The following is a 14,937-nucleotide window of genomic DNA, read 5'->3' as shown; positions in this document are numbered from 1 at the left end:
CAATGTGCCTTATCCCATCTCATAAAGTAGCTCCGCAAAAACTATAAACAATTGCTGGTCCAAATTGCATATTACAACTTGTAGCCAAAAACAAATAAATTATGTTAACCACTTTAGCACCCGAGCCTCAACTTTCTTATACAAAATTATAATTTACTGTTAGGATAATTTCAGAGATTGCCATCCCTTATACTAGTTTTTAATATTACGTTTGCTTTATTTATTTTTATTTTTTGGGTAATAATTCTTTTAACTTATTTTTTAGTAATGTAGATAAATAGGAGTATAAGATGAATGTACCCTTTTCTATATTAAACTCTTGCAATTGATAAATTCTATCAAACTAACGTATTTAACAAATTATTTAAGGATAACAATCACAGTAACAGTCCAATCTATCAATAGTCAATATCTTCCACCCACGTACGACCACCCCGCCACCAAGAAAAGTGGAGAAAATAAAACCCAACAAAAACATAAATTTATGGAACATTTTGATGGGAATCATAATTTCAGGCCCACCATTAGTATATATTTACATGAATATTTATGTATTATTTTCAGTGAAAATAGATTTGAATATTTGTATATTACAAAATATATACAAAATAGACTGTCACTATACAAAAATTATACAAAATAGACTGTCACTATACAATTTATATACAATAAACTGTCACTATACAAAACATATACAAAAATAAATTGTCATTATACAAAAAGTATACTAAATAGACTGTCATTACACAAAATAGACATTTCGGTATATAATTTATATACAATAAACTGTCACTATACAAAATATATAAAAAATAGACTGTCACTATACAAAAAATATACAAAATAGACTGTCACTATACAAAATATATATAAAATAGACTGTCACTATATAAAAAATATACAAAATAGACATTTCGAACTATTAGATGTAATATATTTGGGCCAGAGGGATATTTCGTGTCAATGAGAAAAAACATAAACTATTAAAATTTTGAGGGGCTATAGAGGGTCATTTTCTCTCTCGTAAACACTGTACAATACAACATTAGGGCCCATCATGTGTTCGAGTAACAATAAAAAGGTCAAGAATAATTATAAGGAAAAAACAATTAAGATGGAGGAATTAAATTTACACAAGGTTTTAGATGCCAAAAACCGTCCTAATCTCATTCTTTTTGGAAACGACTGCCCATAACATCAAGGATATTCATTTATCTTTCTAATTAATTATACATAATAAATTTTATACAATTATTATTTTCTAAAAGCAAAACCTCTACAGTTGTTGAGATCAACTCTGTAGCCATGGAACAATGAACTTGTAAAAAAGGTCATAATATTGAGCAATTAAACTATTTCTTTCGTTTATTCGTAGGATTCAACTCGAGTTTGGTACAAATTTTAGATATTTCGATTCGATATTTTCGGTATTTTATTTCTTAAAATACTATATTATCAAAACTATAGGGGTCAATGTGTAATTAGAGAAAGTTAGAGTCTGTTAGTAGTCTTTTGTATTAATTAGTAGACAAAAATGTAATCTTCCTCATTGTTTTGATATTCAGCCAAAAACGAAATCAGAGATGAAGATATCCTCTCTCTCTTTCTCTTTCTAGAAAATTCCTTCGATCTCATTTCTTTATTCATTGCATGTTGTTAATTCATAGTTGTAAGATCACAATTCAAGTTCTAACATGGTATCAGAGCATCGATTGCTGGATTGAAGTAGTTTTGCGTCTCTGTTTCATCAATTTCATTCTTTGAAGCTTGACCTAAGTTCAGTAATGGCGGACGACGAGATCTCGAACTTACATCATAATCATCCACTATTCCTAAAGGATTCTGATGCACCAGGAACAGCTCTTATCTCGCTCAAACTCACAGGGCCAGAAAACTATACCCTTTGGAATAGATCTATGCGAGTTGCGCTGCTGGTGAAGAACAAATTAGGGTTTGTGGATGGCACTTATGTCAAAAGCTCTTATAGAGGTGATTTGGCCACACAGTGGGAAAGATGCAACGCGGTTGTGGTGTCATGGCTGAGCAGTACTGTTTCAGCAAAATTAGTACCAAGTATCATGTACGCTTCTAGTGCAAGGAAGGTTTGGGATGAATTCAAGGAGAGATTTGATTAAGACAATTTGACTAGAATTTATCAGTTGTGGACAGAGATTGCAACCCTAAGACAAGGTACGGATTCTGTCACAAGTTATTTCTCAAAATTGAAGGACCTGTGGGATGAGCTAGATATACTAGCACCTTTACCTTCATGTGACTGTGAGGAATCTAGACCTTATGTAGAACACCTAGTAAGACAAAGGCTACTACAATTTCTAATGGGACTGAATGAGAGTTATAGTCATGTTAGGAGTGATGTTTTGCTGAAACGACCAGTTTTAAGTGTTAATCAAGCATATGCAGTAGTAGTTCAGGAGGAAAGCCAAAGAAGATTAGGTGTAGTGGATTCCAATAAAGATCCTTTAACGATGTTAGCAGCAGGAAAAGGCCAAATGTTTAAGAACAAAAGGCCAGGAATGATCTGTGAGCATTGTGGTTATAGGGGACACCTAAAGAAAAATTGCTACAAAATTATCGGGTATCCACCTGACTTCAAGAGCAAAAGGAAAGGACAGTACAATGCGATCAAACTATTTGCCAACACTGCAAATACTGGAGAAAATGTCATTGGGAAGAATCAGACTCAAATTCAGCAGGGGAGTTACTTTACTGAGGAACAGTTCAATCAGTTGATGAAATTGTTGTCAAAGACCTCAACAGGTGAAAACTCTTCAATTCGGGGAGTATCCTCAAACTTGGCAGGTACTGTGTCACTATTGTCTAATGTCCAATGTTATGAGTGGATAGTAGACTCAGGAGCTTCACATCATATTACCTTTTGCAAAAATGTTTTGGAAAATATCCAGAGCATAAACAGACAGAGTAATGATGGAGTACAAACTCCAACATGATCTAGATCAGAAATTACACACACAGGGGATGCAATAGTAATGGATACACAGAGAATTACAAATGTTCTACATGTCCCTGATTTTAAGTTCAACTTGCTTTCAGTATCAAAATTGACAAAAGAACTATGTTGTTCAGCTTGCTTTTATCCTCACTTTGTCATCTTTCAAGGCCTTTACAATGGCAAGGTTCTGGGGATCGGTAGAGAGGACAATAGATTGTACATACTCACAAGGGAAAAGGATATAGCAGTAACATCTGTTCAAAGGGAAGAAATAAACACTACACTATGGCACAACAGGCTAGGACATACTTCAACAACAGCTATACAACACCTACCAGATTTGCAGGATAAAGTCAAGATAGATGTACAAAGAGATTGTCATATCTGTCCATTAGCAAAACAAAGTAGACTAAAGTTTTCTATCAGTATCAGTAAGACTGATAGTATCTTTCAGCTTGTGCACATTGATGTATGGGGTCCATATAAGACAACAACTTATGACAGGAAGTACTATTTTGTTACTTTGGTTGATGACTTTAGTAGATATACATGGGCTTGTTTGTTACATTCAAAATGTGAAGTGATAGTTGTATTGAGAGACTTCTTCTCATTAATAAAGAATCAGTTTGGTATTAGTGTGAAGACATTGAGATCTGACAATGGAACAGAATTCTTTAATAGCAAATGTAATGAGTTATTATCTTCACTGAGAATTATACATCAAAGTAGTTGTCCTTATACACCCCAACAAAATGGGGTGGTTGAGAGGAAGCATAGGCATATTTTGGAAGTAGCCAGGGCTCTAAAATTCCAAAGTGGTTTGCCTTCAAGATTTTGGGGTGATTGTGTAAAAACTGCAGTCTATCTGATTAATAAGTTGCCTACTGAAGTGTTAAAGGGAAAGTCACCTTATGAAATGTTGTTTGGTAGGACACCTAAAATAGACCATTTGAGGGTATTTGGGTACCTATGTTATGCTTGTATACTACCTAGGAAAGACAAGTTTTCACCAAGGGTAAGGAGGACTGTTTTGATTGGGTATTCAGAAACTCAAAAGGGGTACAAATTATATGACTTGGACACCAGGGATTTCCTAGTTAGCAGGGATGTGAGCTTCAAGGAAGACATATTTTCTTTTAAGCATCTCACAGAAGACAATGAGGATATATTTACTCAATTTACTGGTGCACCAATACACTCAGAAGGAAGATCAACACATGAAGGTGAGCATTTTTCTATTACAGGAGATGGAAATGCTGCTGCAGCAGATGGAGATGATACTGCAAGTACTGGAGATATTATTTCAGAAGATAAAGCACATTCAGCTGAAGAAGAGCTACCAATACCAACAGCAGGAGATCAGACATCAGTTGAACCAGATGGAAATCCGACACAAGAAATAGCACATGATCCATCCGATGCCTCAGCACCTATAACATCTTCAATAGGGGAGCCTATGCAACCAGTCTATGGCATTACTGAACTGAGGAGATCTGGTAGAGGAGTGAAACCACCTATTTGGCATAAAGATTTTGTCACTGGGTGGACACCTACTCGGAACAATGCACACTCAATCACCAACTTTGTCAGCTATGCTCACTTGCCAATCCAATATCAGTCTTATCTAGCAGAATTCTCTACCACAATAGAACCTACTTCCTTTAAGGAAGCCTCAAAAGACACTAGGTGGATAGAAGCCATGAAACAAGAAGTCCAGACTCTTGAGGACAATAAGACCTGGGAAATAGTAGATTTGCCCCCAGGAAAACAAGCAATTGGTTCAAAATGGGTCTACAAAGTGAAGTACAAAGCTAATGGTGAAGTTGACAGATTCAAAGCTCGATTAGTGGAAAAAGGTTATACTCAGAGAGAAGGACTGGACTACCATGAAACTTTCTCACCAGTAGCAAAAATGGTGACAGTGAGAATCATCATTAGCATGGCAGCTGCTGAAGGATGGAATATCTTCCAAATGGATGTTAACAATGCTTTTTTACAGGGTGATTTGATTGAAGAGGTTTACATGGATTTACCTCAGGGATTCCATAGGCAGGGGGAGTCCAAAGTGTGCAGATTGCATAAGTCTTTATATGGTTTAAAGCAAGCTTCAAGGCAGTGGAACATCAAATTGACCAATGCTCTAACTGATGCTGGATATTTACAGAGTGCCTATGATCATTCCCTGTTCACTAAGAAGGTGAAGACAAACATAGTCATCATACTTATCTATGTTGATGACATTCTAACTACTGGCAGTAACAACACACTTGTAGATGAAGCAAAGAACACACTTCATAACAACTTCAAAATGAAGGACTTGGGAGAACTTAAATATTTTCTAGGAATAGAGATCATGAGATCCAAGAGAGGAATCCTATTAAACCAAAGAAAATATGCTCTACAACTCATCTCAGACACATGATTAAGTGGTGCAAAACCTGCTAGTTCTCCATTGGAACAAAATCTGAAGTTGACAACAATTGATTATGACAAACACATGAACAAGACAGATGATGAGGAACTGAAGGATATCAATGGATATCAGAGGTTAATATGCAAGTTGATATACTTGACTATAACCAGGCCGGACATCTGCTTTGCAGTACAGTTGCTGAGTCAATTCATGCAACATCCAAAACAGTCTCACCTAGAAGCAGCCATGAGGGTTGTCAGATACATCAAGAAGTCACCAGGCATGGGTATATTTCTGAAAAAGGGAGCACTAACACAAGTAACTACCTATTGTGATTCAGATTGGGCAGCATGCCCAAACACAAGAAGGTCAGTGACTGGTTATGTGATCAAGTTGGGTGACTCATTGGTTTCATGGAAGTCTAAAAAATAACAGACAGTGAGCAGAAGTTCTGCAGAAGCAGAATACAAGAGTATGGCAGCAGTCACTGCAGAAATTGTTTGGCTAGTGGGACTGCTAAAGGATCTCAATGTAAAAGTACAAGAACCTGTGGGAGTATACCCGGATAGTAAAGCAGCAATGCAGATAGCAGCTAACCCAATCTATCATGAAAGGACCAAGTACATAGAAATAGATTGCCATTTTGTGAGGGAGAAGATTAAAGAAGGACTGATAGCACCTGATTACATGCCCACCAAGGAGCAAATTGCAGATATTATGACCAAAGGATTAGGTGTAAGCCAACACCATCTTTTATTGTCCAAGCTGGGAGTGTTAGATGCATTTCACCCTCCAGCTTGAGGGGGAGTATCAAAACTATAGGGGTCAATGTGTAATTAGAGAAAGTTAGAGTCTGTTAGTAGTCTTTTGTATTAATTAGTAGACAAAAATGTAATCTTCCTCATTGTTTTGATATTCAGCCAAAAACGAAATCAGAGATGAAGATATCCTCTCTCTCTTTCTCTTTCTAGAAAATTCCTTCGATCTCATTTCTTTATTCATTGCATGTTGTTAATTCATAGTTGTAAGATCACAATTCAAGTTCTAACATGGTATCAGAGCATCGATTGCTGGATTGAAGTAGTTTTGCGTATTGATTTTATCCAATTTTGTTTGGTTTATTCGACTCGATAACTTCGATATATTTGATTTAGATAGAAAATGTAACTTTATTTTTTGTTTTAGGAGATAAAGAATCTTGGATCATACATTAAATCAAAGTAAGTGCCTTCTAAAAAAACCTCAATTTTCTAAAAGATGAGTTGAAATCAGGTGCAACAAGAAAAGTCTATATGTCCGAACTCATAAGTGGAAAGGTTTGAAAACTGAAAATACCCATATAAGAGGAATTCTTGGAATCTCATTATCCGAGAGCTTTTGTGTCAACATGAAACAAATGATAGTTGTCATTTAAAGTGTTATTTGTCAAACTCCTACTCAAAAAATTAGAAAAATCGATTTCAAATATAAGAAATCGATTAATACTGTTGTATGCGGGTAAAACCGAGCTCTATGCTTGATCGAGGCATCTGGAATAATAGGTCAAAACTCGGCACCTACATAAGAGATCGAAGTTACATATGTAACTGAGCTCGATATCAAGGGTTGAAGTTCGAACAAGACCATCAGATTTGCCCTCGGGCTTATCAGGGGCACGACCGACCCTGATTCTAACAGCCTCGAAGAAAAGCTTTACCCACTCACACGACAAGTATCTGTGACTCTCGCCATTTACCAATCATTATGGCGGAAGTTATGGGATTAAGTCAAAAAGAGAACCAACGGTCTACTTAATTTCTTATAAAATAATGTCTTAAAGGTTTCATCTCCCTATATATATAAAGGGAAAGGGGAATGGAGTAAGTCTTGAGATATTGTAACATACTTAAGAGAACAAGATACCATTTTTTCCAGCTAGTTCATATTGTTCTGACTTCAATAATATCACATCTAAATTCGACGAAAATTAACCTTGCGAGTCTTAAATTGTTAAATATGCATGGTTTGTATTTATTTTTCTACTTATTCTTCCATATTAAATATGATTTCTCACTTTGTATCAAGTTGAATCATGTATCCTTAAAACTACGTATAAATTCAATTGTTATCCGATTTTTGGGGTAAACAGTTTGGCGCCTACAGATGGCTTAGGATAATAGTGGTTATTTGAGACAAATCTTCATACTTGCTCTTTGAAGTATCTTTGATTTCAGGCAAAAAATGACAAACTCTGAAATAACACCTCTACATATCTACAACGAGGTCGGTCATTAAGGTGAGAATAACAACATGGGTCCCGTTAATGCGGGGCCACTCGTTGATGTCGTTGGAATTCAGACTGCGGATCCAATTGATGTAAATTCACACGTGGCCATCGACGCAAACTTGCTTACCGACCCTGAAAATAGCGTCCGTGGTGGAGCCCGATCTGCAGTTCAAAATACACAAAACATTGAAGAAGACGGGATTAACCAACGCATGATATTCTAAATGTTGAAAGCTCAACAGGTGGCGATAGCTCATCTACAGAGCCAAACCCAGGCACCGAGTAGGGTTGAACCCGATCTGCCCCAAGAAGTCACCCGCAGAACGGAACCGGTCGTGGTAATATCGAATGAACAAAAATCGGGGACTAACCCCGAAATTATAAAAATATTCGAGGAGCTGACAAAGCGGATAGATTCAGGGGAAAAGAGGATCGAAGCAAACGATAAAAGGGTTGAAACCTATAATTCCAGGGTAGATCAAATCCTAGGAGCACCCCCGATATTGAAGGGATTGGATTCCAAGAAGTTCGTGCAAAAACTTTTTTCCCCAAGCGCGGCCCCAAAGCCGATCCCCAAGAAATTTTGTATGTCCGAAATACTTAAGTACAACGGAACGACCGATCCAAATGAGCATGTAACCTCTTACACATGTGCCATCAAAGGGAACGACTTAGAAGACGATGAAATCGAATCTGTTTTGCTGAAAACATTTGGGGAGACCCTGTCGAAGGGAGCCATGATATGGTATCACAACTTACCTCCTAATTCTATTGACTCATTTGCTATGCTTGAAGACTCTTTCGTAAAAGCACATGCCGGTGCCATAAAGGTCAAAACCAGGAAATCGGACCTTTTCAAAGTCAAAAAGAAGGAGAACGAGATGCTCAGGGAGTTCGTGTCCCGTTTTTAAATGGAACGAATAGATCTGCCGCCGGTCGCTGATGATTGGGTTGTTCAGTCTTTCACTCAGGGACTCAATATTCGAAGCTCGGTGGCTTCGCAACAATTAAAGCAAAGCCTGATAGAATACCCTATCATTACCTGGACCGATGTACACAATCGGTATCAATCAAAAATCAGAGTCAAAGATGATCAACTCGGGGCACCTTCGAAGTCTATATATACCACCAGGACTCTCGATAGATCCATGAGGGACATCGATCGCGAACCAGGATCAGCAGGGATCGATATCAGCCCTATAATGGAGATTGAAGGAGTAGTGGGTTGGGGCGGAACCCCGTAAGAAATGACAGGAGACGTGATCGAGGTCGAAGCAACCGGGGGCTCATGACCAAAAATGGCTTCGACACGTCCCTCGGGCCTAAAGAAGCACTGAGGCTATCAGAATACAACTTTAATATTGATATTGCCGCCATCGTATCTGCTACCGGGCGCATCAGTGATACCAAATGGCCTCGACCTCTACGATCCGATCTAGCTCAAAGGGACCCTAACCAGATGTGCAAATATCATGGCACTCATGGTCATAGAACGGAAGATTGTTGACAGGTGAGAGAAGAAGTAGCCCGTTTATTCAACAACGGGAACCTTCGAGAATTCTTGAGTGACCGAGCCAAGAACCACTTTAGAAACAGGGATTCTAACAAACAGACAGGACAAGAAGATACCGAACCTCAAAACATCATAAATATGATCATCGGTGGAGTCGACATCCCACAAAGGCCAATGTTGAAATGCACTAGAATCTCCGTCACCAGGGAGAAATGAACTCGAGACTAAATACCTGAAGGAGCCTTATCCTTCAGTGACGAGGACGCAAAAGGGATCATACAACCTCACAATGATGCACTAGTAATATCTGTACTCGTAAATAAAACTAGAATCAAACGTGTGTTAATTGATCCAGGTAGCTCGGCCAACATTATTCGATCGAAGGTCGTAGAACAGCTTGTTCTACAAGACGGGATCGTGCCAACAGTCTGAATCCTAAACGGGTTCAACATGGCATGTGAAACCACGAAAGGAGAGATAACATTACCAGTCAACACCGCCGAAATCATATGAGAGGCCAAGTTTTATGTAATCGAGGGGGACATGAGGTACAATGCCCTTCTCAGAAGGCCATGGATCCACCACATAAGGGAAGTACTCTAAACTCTTCACCAAGTGTTAAAATTCCCTATCCCGGGGGGGGGGGGGGGTCAAGACAATTTGTGGGGAACAACCGGCCGCAAAAGAAATGTTTGCCATCGAAGAAGTGGTTCCGATATCAACACTCACAACACCGAAGGAACCAAATTCTGATGCCGAGGCCAAATAGAAATTATCGATTTCGATAACCATCCAATCAGATAAGCAAAAGACCTACAAAGATGATTACGGGGTTCCCCGATCTTTTATAATCTCCGATGACTCCGACGCGACCAAATTGACGGTCGAAGAGCTGGAACAGGTTGTATTAATCGAGCATTTACCAGAACGAAAGGTACACCTGGGCACGGGACTAACTCCTGAGCTAAGAAAAAAACTTATTCAATTTCTTATAGTCAACATAGATTGTTTTGCTTGGTCCCATCTTGATATAACAGGGATCCCGCCAGAAGTAACCGCTTACAAACTAAGCATGGACCCAAAAATTAATCCGGTCAAGCAGAAGAGGAGGCCCCAGTCCGAGGTCAAATATGCTTTCATCAAGGACGAGATATCTAAACTCCTAAAAATAGGGCCCATTTGAGAGATTAAATACCATGATTGGTTATGAAACGTAGTGGTAGTCCCTAAAAAGGGAATAAACTAAGAATGTGTAAAGATTACAAAGATTTGAATAAAGCATGCCCCTAAGACTCTTTTCTTTTGCCCAAAATCGATCGTATGATCGATGCCACGGTCGGCCACGAGATACTCAGTTTGCTCGATGGCTATTCTGGGTACAACCAAATACGGATGGATCCGGATGATCAGGAAAAAACCTCCTTCATCACTAAAAAATGGCACATACTGTTATAATGTAATGCCGTTTGGATTATAAAATGTCGGTGCCACATACCAACGCCTAGTAAATCAGATTTTCGAAGAACAAATAGGAAAATCAATGGAAGTTTAAATTGATGATATGTTGGTTAAATCCCTGCAAGCAGAGGACCATTTAAAGCATTTGCAGGAAACCTTCAGTATATTGAAGAAGTACAACATGAAGCTGAATCCGGAAAAATGCGCGTTCAGAGTCGGATCAGGTAAATTTCTCAGATTTATGGTATCAAACTGAGGAATCGAGATCAACCCCGACAAGATCAAAGCTATTGAAGATATCACGGTAGTGGACAACGTGAAGACCGTGCAAAGGCTAACCGGGCGCATTGCCGCCCTGTGGTGATTCATCTCGAGGACCTCCTATGAGGGTCATCAATTTTTCTCGTTGCTGAAGAAGAAAAATAACTTCTCATGGACCCCAGAATGTCAACGAGCTCTGGAGGAGCTCAAAACATACTTATCGAGCCCACCGCTACTTCACACACCAAAGATAGACGAACAATTATACTTGTATTTGGAAGTATCAGAGATAGCGATAAGTGGAGTCCTAGTACGGGAAGAACAAGGTATGCAATTTCCTATTTATTATGTTAGCCGGACCTTGGGTGAGGCCAAAACTAGATACCCCCACCAGGAAAAATTGGCACTCGCTTTGCTAAGTTCCTCGAGGAAACTAAACCCATACTTCCAATGTCACCCCATTTGTGTCGTAACTACTTACCCATTAAGGAACGTTATGTATAAACGGAACTCTCGGGCTAATTGGCCAAATGGAACGTGGAAGTAAGTAAGTACGATATTGAATATCGACCTCGGACAGACATTAATTCCCAAATATTGGAAGACTTTGTGGCCGACTTTACACCGGCCCTGATACCTGAGGTCGAAAGAGAGTTATTCGTTAACTCAGGAACTTCTTCGGGAATCTGGACCCTCTTTATAGACGGGGCCTCAAACTCCAAAGGGTCCGGACTTGGTATCGTGCTAAAGCCATCAACATGTAATATAATTAGACAATCTATTAAGACTGTGAAATTGACTAACAACGAGGCCGAATATGAGGCCATGATTGCAAGCCTTGAATTAGCCAAAAGCTTGGGAGCAGAGGTGATCGAAGACAAGTGCAACTCCCTTCTTGTGGTAAACCAAGTTAACGGAACATTTGAGGTCAGAGAAGAGCGAATGCAGAGATACTTAGACAAGTTGCAGGTGACATTACATCGGTTTAAAGAATGAACTTTGCAACACGTACCTCGGGATCAAAACAACAAGGCCGATGCCCTCGTTAGCTTAGGATCGTCAGTTGAAGATAACGAGTTTCATTCAGGAGAAGTCGTGTAGCTTATGAGGTCGGTGTTGGAATAAGACCACACCGAGATCAACTCGACGAGCCTAACTTCGGGCTGGAGGAACAAGTACGTGGAGTAACTCCGGACCGAAAATTTGCAATCAGACCCAAAAGAATCGAGAGCCCTGCGTACAAAAGCAGCCCAATTTAGCCTGGCAAAAGATGGAACCTTGTTTAGAAGAACATTCTATGGTCCACTTGCAAAATGTCTAGGGCCGGGGGATACTGAGTACGTTCTGAGGGAAATCCACGAGGGTACTTGTGGAAATCATTCGGGCGTCGAATCACTGGTTTGAAAAATAATCAGATCCGGTTACTAATAGATCGACATGGAAAAAGATGCAAAGGAGTTCATTCGAAAATGTGATGAATGCCAAAGGCACGTCCGATGATCCATCGACCTAGGGAGCCGCTGCATTTGGTTTTGTCACCATGGCCTTTCATGAAATGGGGGATTGACATCGTCAGCCCCCTCCCTCGGTCACCTGGTAAGGCTTAGTTTATTTTATTTATTACTGATTATTTTTCTAAATGGGTGGAAGAACATGCGTATGAAAAGTTTAGAGAAAAAGAAGTTATCAATTTCATCTGGGACCACATCGTATGTCGATTCGGAATACCTGCCGAGATTGTGTGCGCCAACGGGAAACAATATATTGGCAGCAAAATAAGTAAGTTTCTCGAAGACCATAAGATCAAAAGAATCTTATCCACTCCTTACCACCCTAGTGGGAATGGACAAGCAGAATCCACCAATAAAACCATAATCCAAAACCTCAGAAAGAGGTTGATTGATGCCAAAGGAAAATGGAAGGAGATGCTACCTAAAGTCTTGTGGGCGTATCGTACAACCTCGAAGTCCAGTACCGGGGCCACACCATTTTCTTTGGTTTATGGCACCGAAGCTGTAATACCGATCGAGGTCGGAGAATCGAGCCTCAGATTCTGACATGCAACAAAGGAATCAAACGATGAGGTTATGAGTACAAGCCTGGAACTATTAGATGAAAGGTGCGAAGCCGCCCTTGTCCGATTGGACGCCCAAAAATAGCAAATCGAGAGATATTGTAATCGAAGGGCCAACCTTCAGTACTTCAATACCGGGGACTTAGTAACAAGAAAAGTTACACTGAACACCCAAAATGCGAACAAAGGGAAATTGGGGTCAAACTGGGAAGGACCGTACCAAATTATCGAGATCACCGGAAAAGGATCCTATAAGCTCGGAACAATGAACGGTGAGCATTTACCGAACATCCGGAATATATCACACTTAAAACGGTATTATTGTTAAGGTACGACCCCAATTATTTCTTCTATATTTCTTTTTACATTTCAAACTGACACTTGCAGGTAACCTACAAAGGATGATACGAGATCCTAGGTTTGAAAGCACGCATTGCACTCTTTTTCCCTTGAACCGATTTTGTCCCAAATGGGTTTTCCGGCAACGTTTTTAACGAGGCAGTAAGTAAATTGTGATAACTTAGAATCGAAGGCCGGCTACGAACCGGTGGCAACGGTTACAGCATCATTCGAGGCCACCCTTCAGTTAGCCCCGAACACTGAGGGCAACACCCTCGGTTACTGACTCTAACAAGGAAAGAAACTTTGTGACTCGATCAATAGGATTTATTGTAAGGGTCAAACGGTGAAAAGAACCGTGCCCACACGGACCGCTCGAGCCCTGGCACAAAACATGTATATGTACAACTTTTGCGCACAAGAATATAAGAGAATATTCTTCCTTGCACATAAACATCTTGTCCTTTGAAATATTTCTTACATCTTTTCAGAAGCCAAAGATATCGAGCCCAAGGTCCACCTTAATCCGAGTTTGAACATTCACTTCACTCGGGGACTGTAGGCATTGCCTAACTATAAAGGCTATGGCCGTTTTGAGTTAATAAAATTCGAGGGCATGAAGCTTATTTGGCATTGCCCGAATTAAAAGGTTAAGGTCGTTCCGAGTTAATAAACTCGAGGGCATGAAGCTTATTTGGCATTGATCGAATTAAAAGGCTAAGGTTGTTCCGAGTTAATAAAACTCGAGGGCATGAAGCTTATTTAGCATTTCCCAGATTAAAAAGCTAAGGTCGTTCCGAGTTAATAAAACCCGAGGGCATGAAGCTTATTTGGCATTGCCAGAATTAAAAGGCTAAGGCCGTTCCAAGTTAATAAAACTCGAGGGCATGAAACGTATTTGGTATTACCCGAATTAAAAGGCTAAGGCCGTTCCGAGTTAATAAACTCGAAGGCATGAAGCTTATTTGGCATTGCCCGAATTAAAAGGCTAAGGTCGTTCCGAGTTAATAAACTCGAGGGCATGAAGCTTATTTGGCATTGTTCGGATTAAAAGGCTAAGGCCATTCCGAGTTAATAAAACTCGAGGGCATGAAGCTTATTTGGCATTGTCCGAATTAAAAGGTTAAGGTTGTTCTGAGTTAATAAAACTTGAGGGCATGAAGCTTATTTGGCATTGCCCAAATTAAAAGGCTAAGGCCAATCTGACTTAATAAGACTCGAGGGCATAAAGCTTATTTGGCCTAATCCTCATCAAGGTCTACGTCGTCATCTACTGCCTCTTCTTCACCATCGAACTTACTCAAATCTTCAGACGCCTTAGAATCCTCCTCGGGAAAAGCTAGCATGCGAGAATTGGTTTCGCATATCTTGGCATTCTCGATTTCGGTCAATATGTAGAAATTTTGAGCATGGACTCCCTCGAGGGTCTCCCTTTGGGATTCCCACCTTACATGCTTCACCATGTTTTTTGCCTGCTCCTAGTAGCCTCGACATCAATTTTGAGTTGGGCCACTTTTTTATCAGCTTCGTTCCGGGACATAATAACTTCTGACTTGGCAACCTCGAGCTCCTTGGCCAGATTCTCTTGACCAGAAACAGCTGAGCTCAGCTGAGATTGGAGTCCCTCGATCATTTTGACCTG

General features: G+C 39.7%; 1 protein-coding gene across 1 annotated transcript; it reads left to right on the top strand.

Moving 5' to 3' along the window:
* Positions 1-1,784: 1,784 nt before the first annotated feature.
* On the top strand, positions 1,785-2,969 carry LOC142177372 (uncharacterized). Its single transcript, XM_075245853.1, has 2 exons — positions 1,785-2,102; positions 2,229-2,969. Exons 1-2 carry the CDS (start codon positions 1,785-1,787, stop codon positions 2,967-2,969), a joined length of 1,059 nt encoding a protein of 352 aa, XP_075101954.1.
* Positions 2,970-14,937: the final 11,968 nt, after the last annotated feature.

The sequence above is a fragment of the Nicotiana tabacum genome, chromosome 23 (genome assembly GCF_000715075.1).
Source record: "Nicotiana tabacum cultivar K326 chromosome 23, ASM71507v2, whole genome shotgun sequence".
Taxonomy (NCBI): domain Eukaryota; kingdom Viridiplantae; phylum Streptophyta; class Magnoliopsida; order Solanales; family Solanaceae; genus Nicotiana; species Nicotiana tabacum.
The sequence above is the reverse complement of the archived record's forward strand: the minus strand, read 5'-3'. Positions and strand labels throughout refer to the sequence as shown.

Coding starts and splice junctions, on each gene's coding strand:
- LOC142177372 (XM_075245853.1), top strand. CDS start 1,785: ATGGCGGACGACGAGATCTCGAACTTACATCATAATCATCCACTATTC. Junction 2,103..2,228: donor ACGCTTCTAGTGCAAGGAAG/GTTTGGGATGAA, acceptor TCAAAATTGAAG/GACCTGTGGGATGAGCTAGA.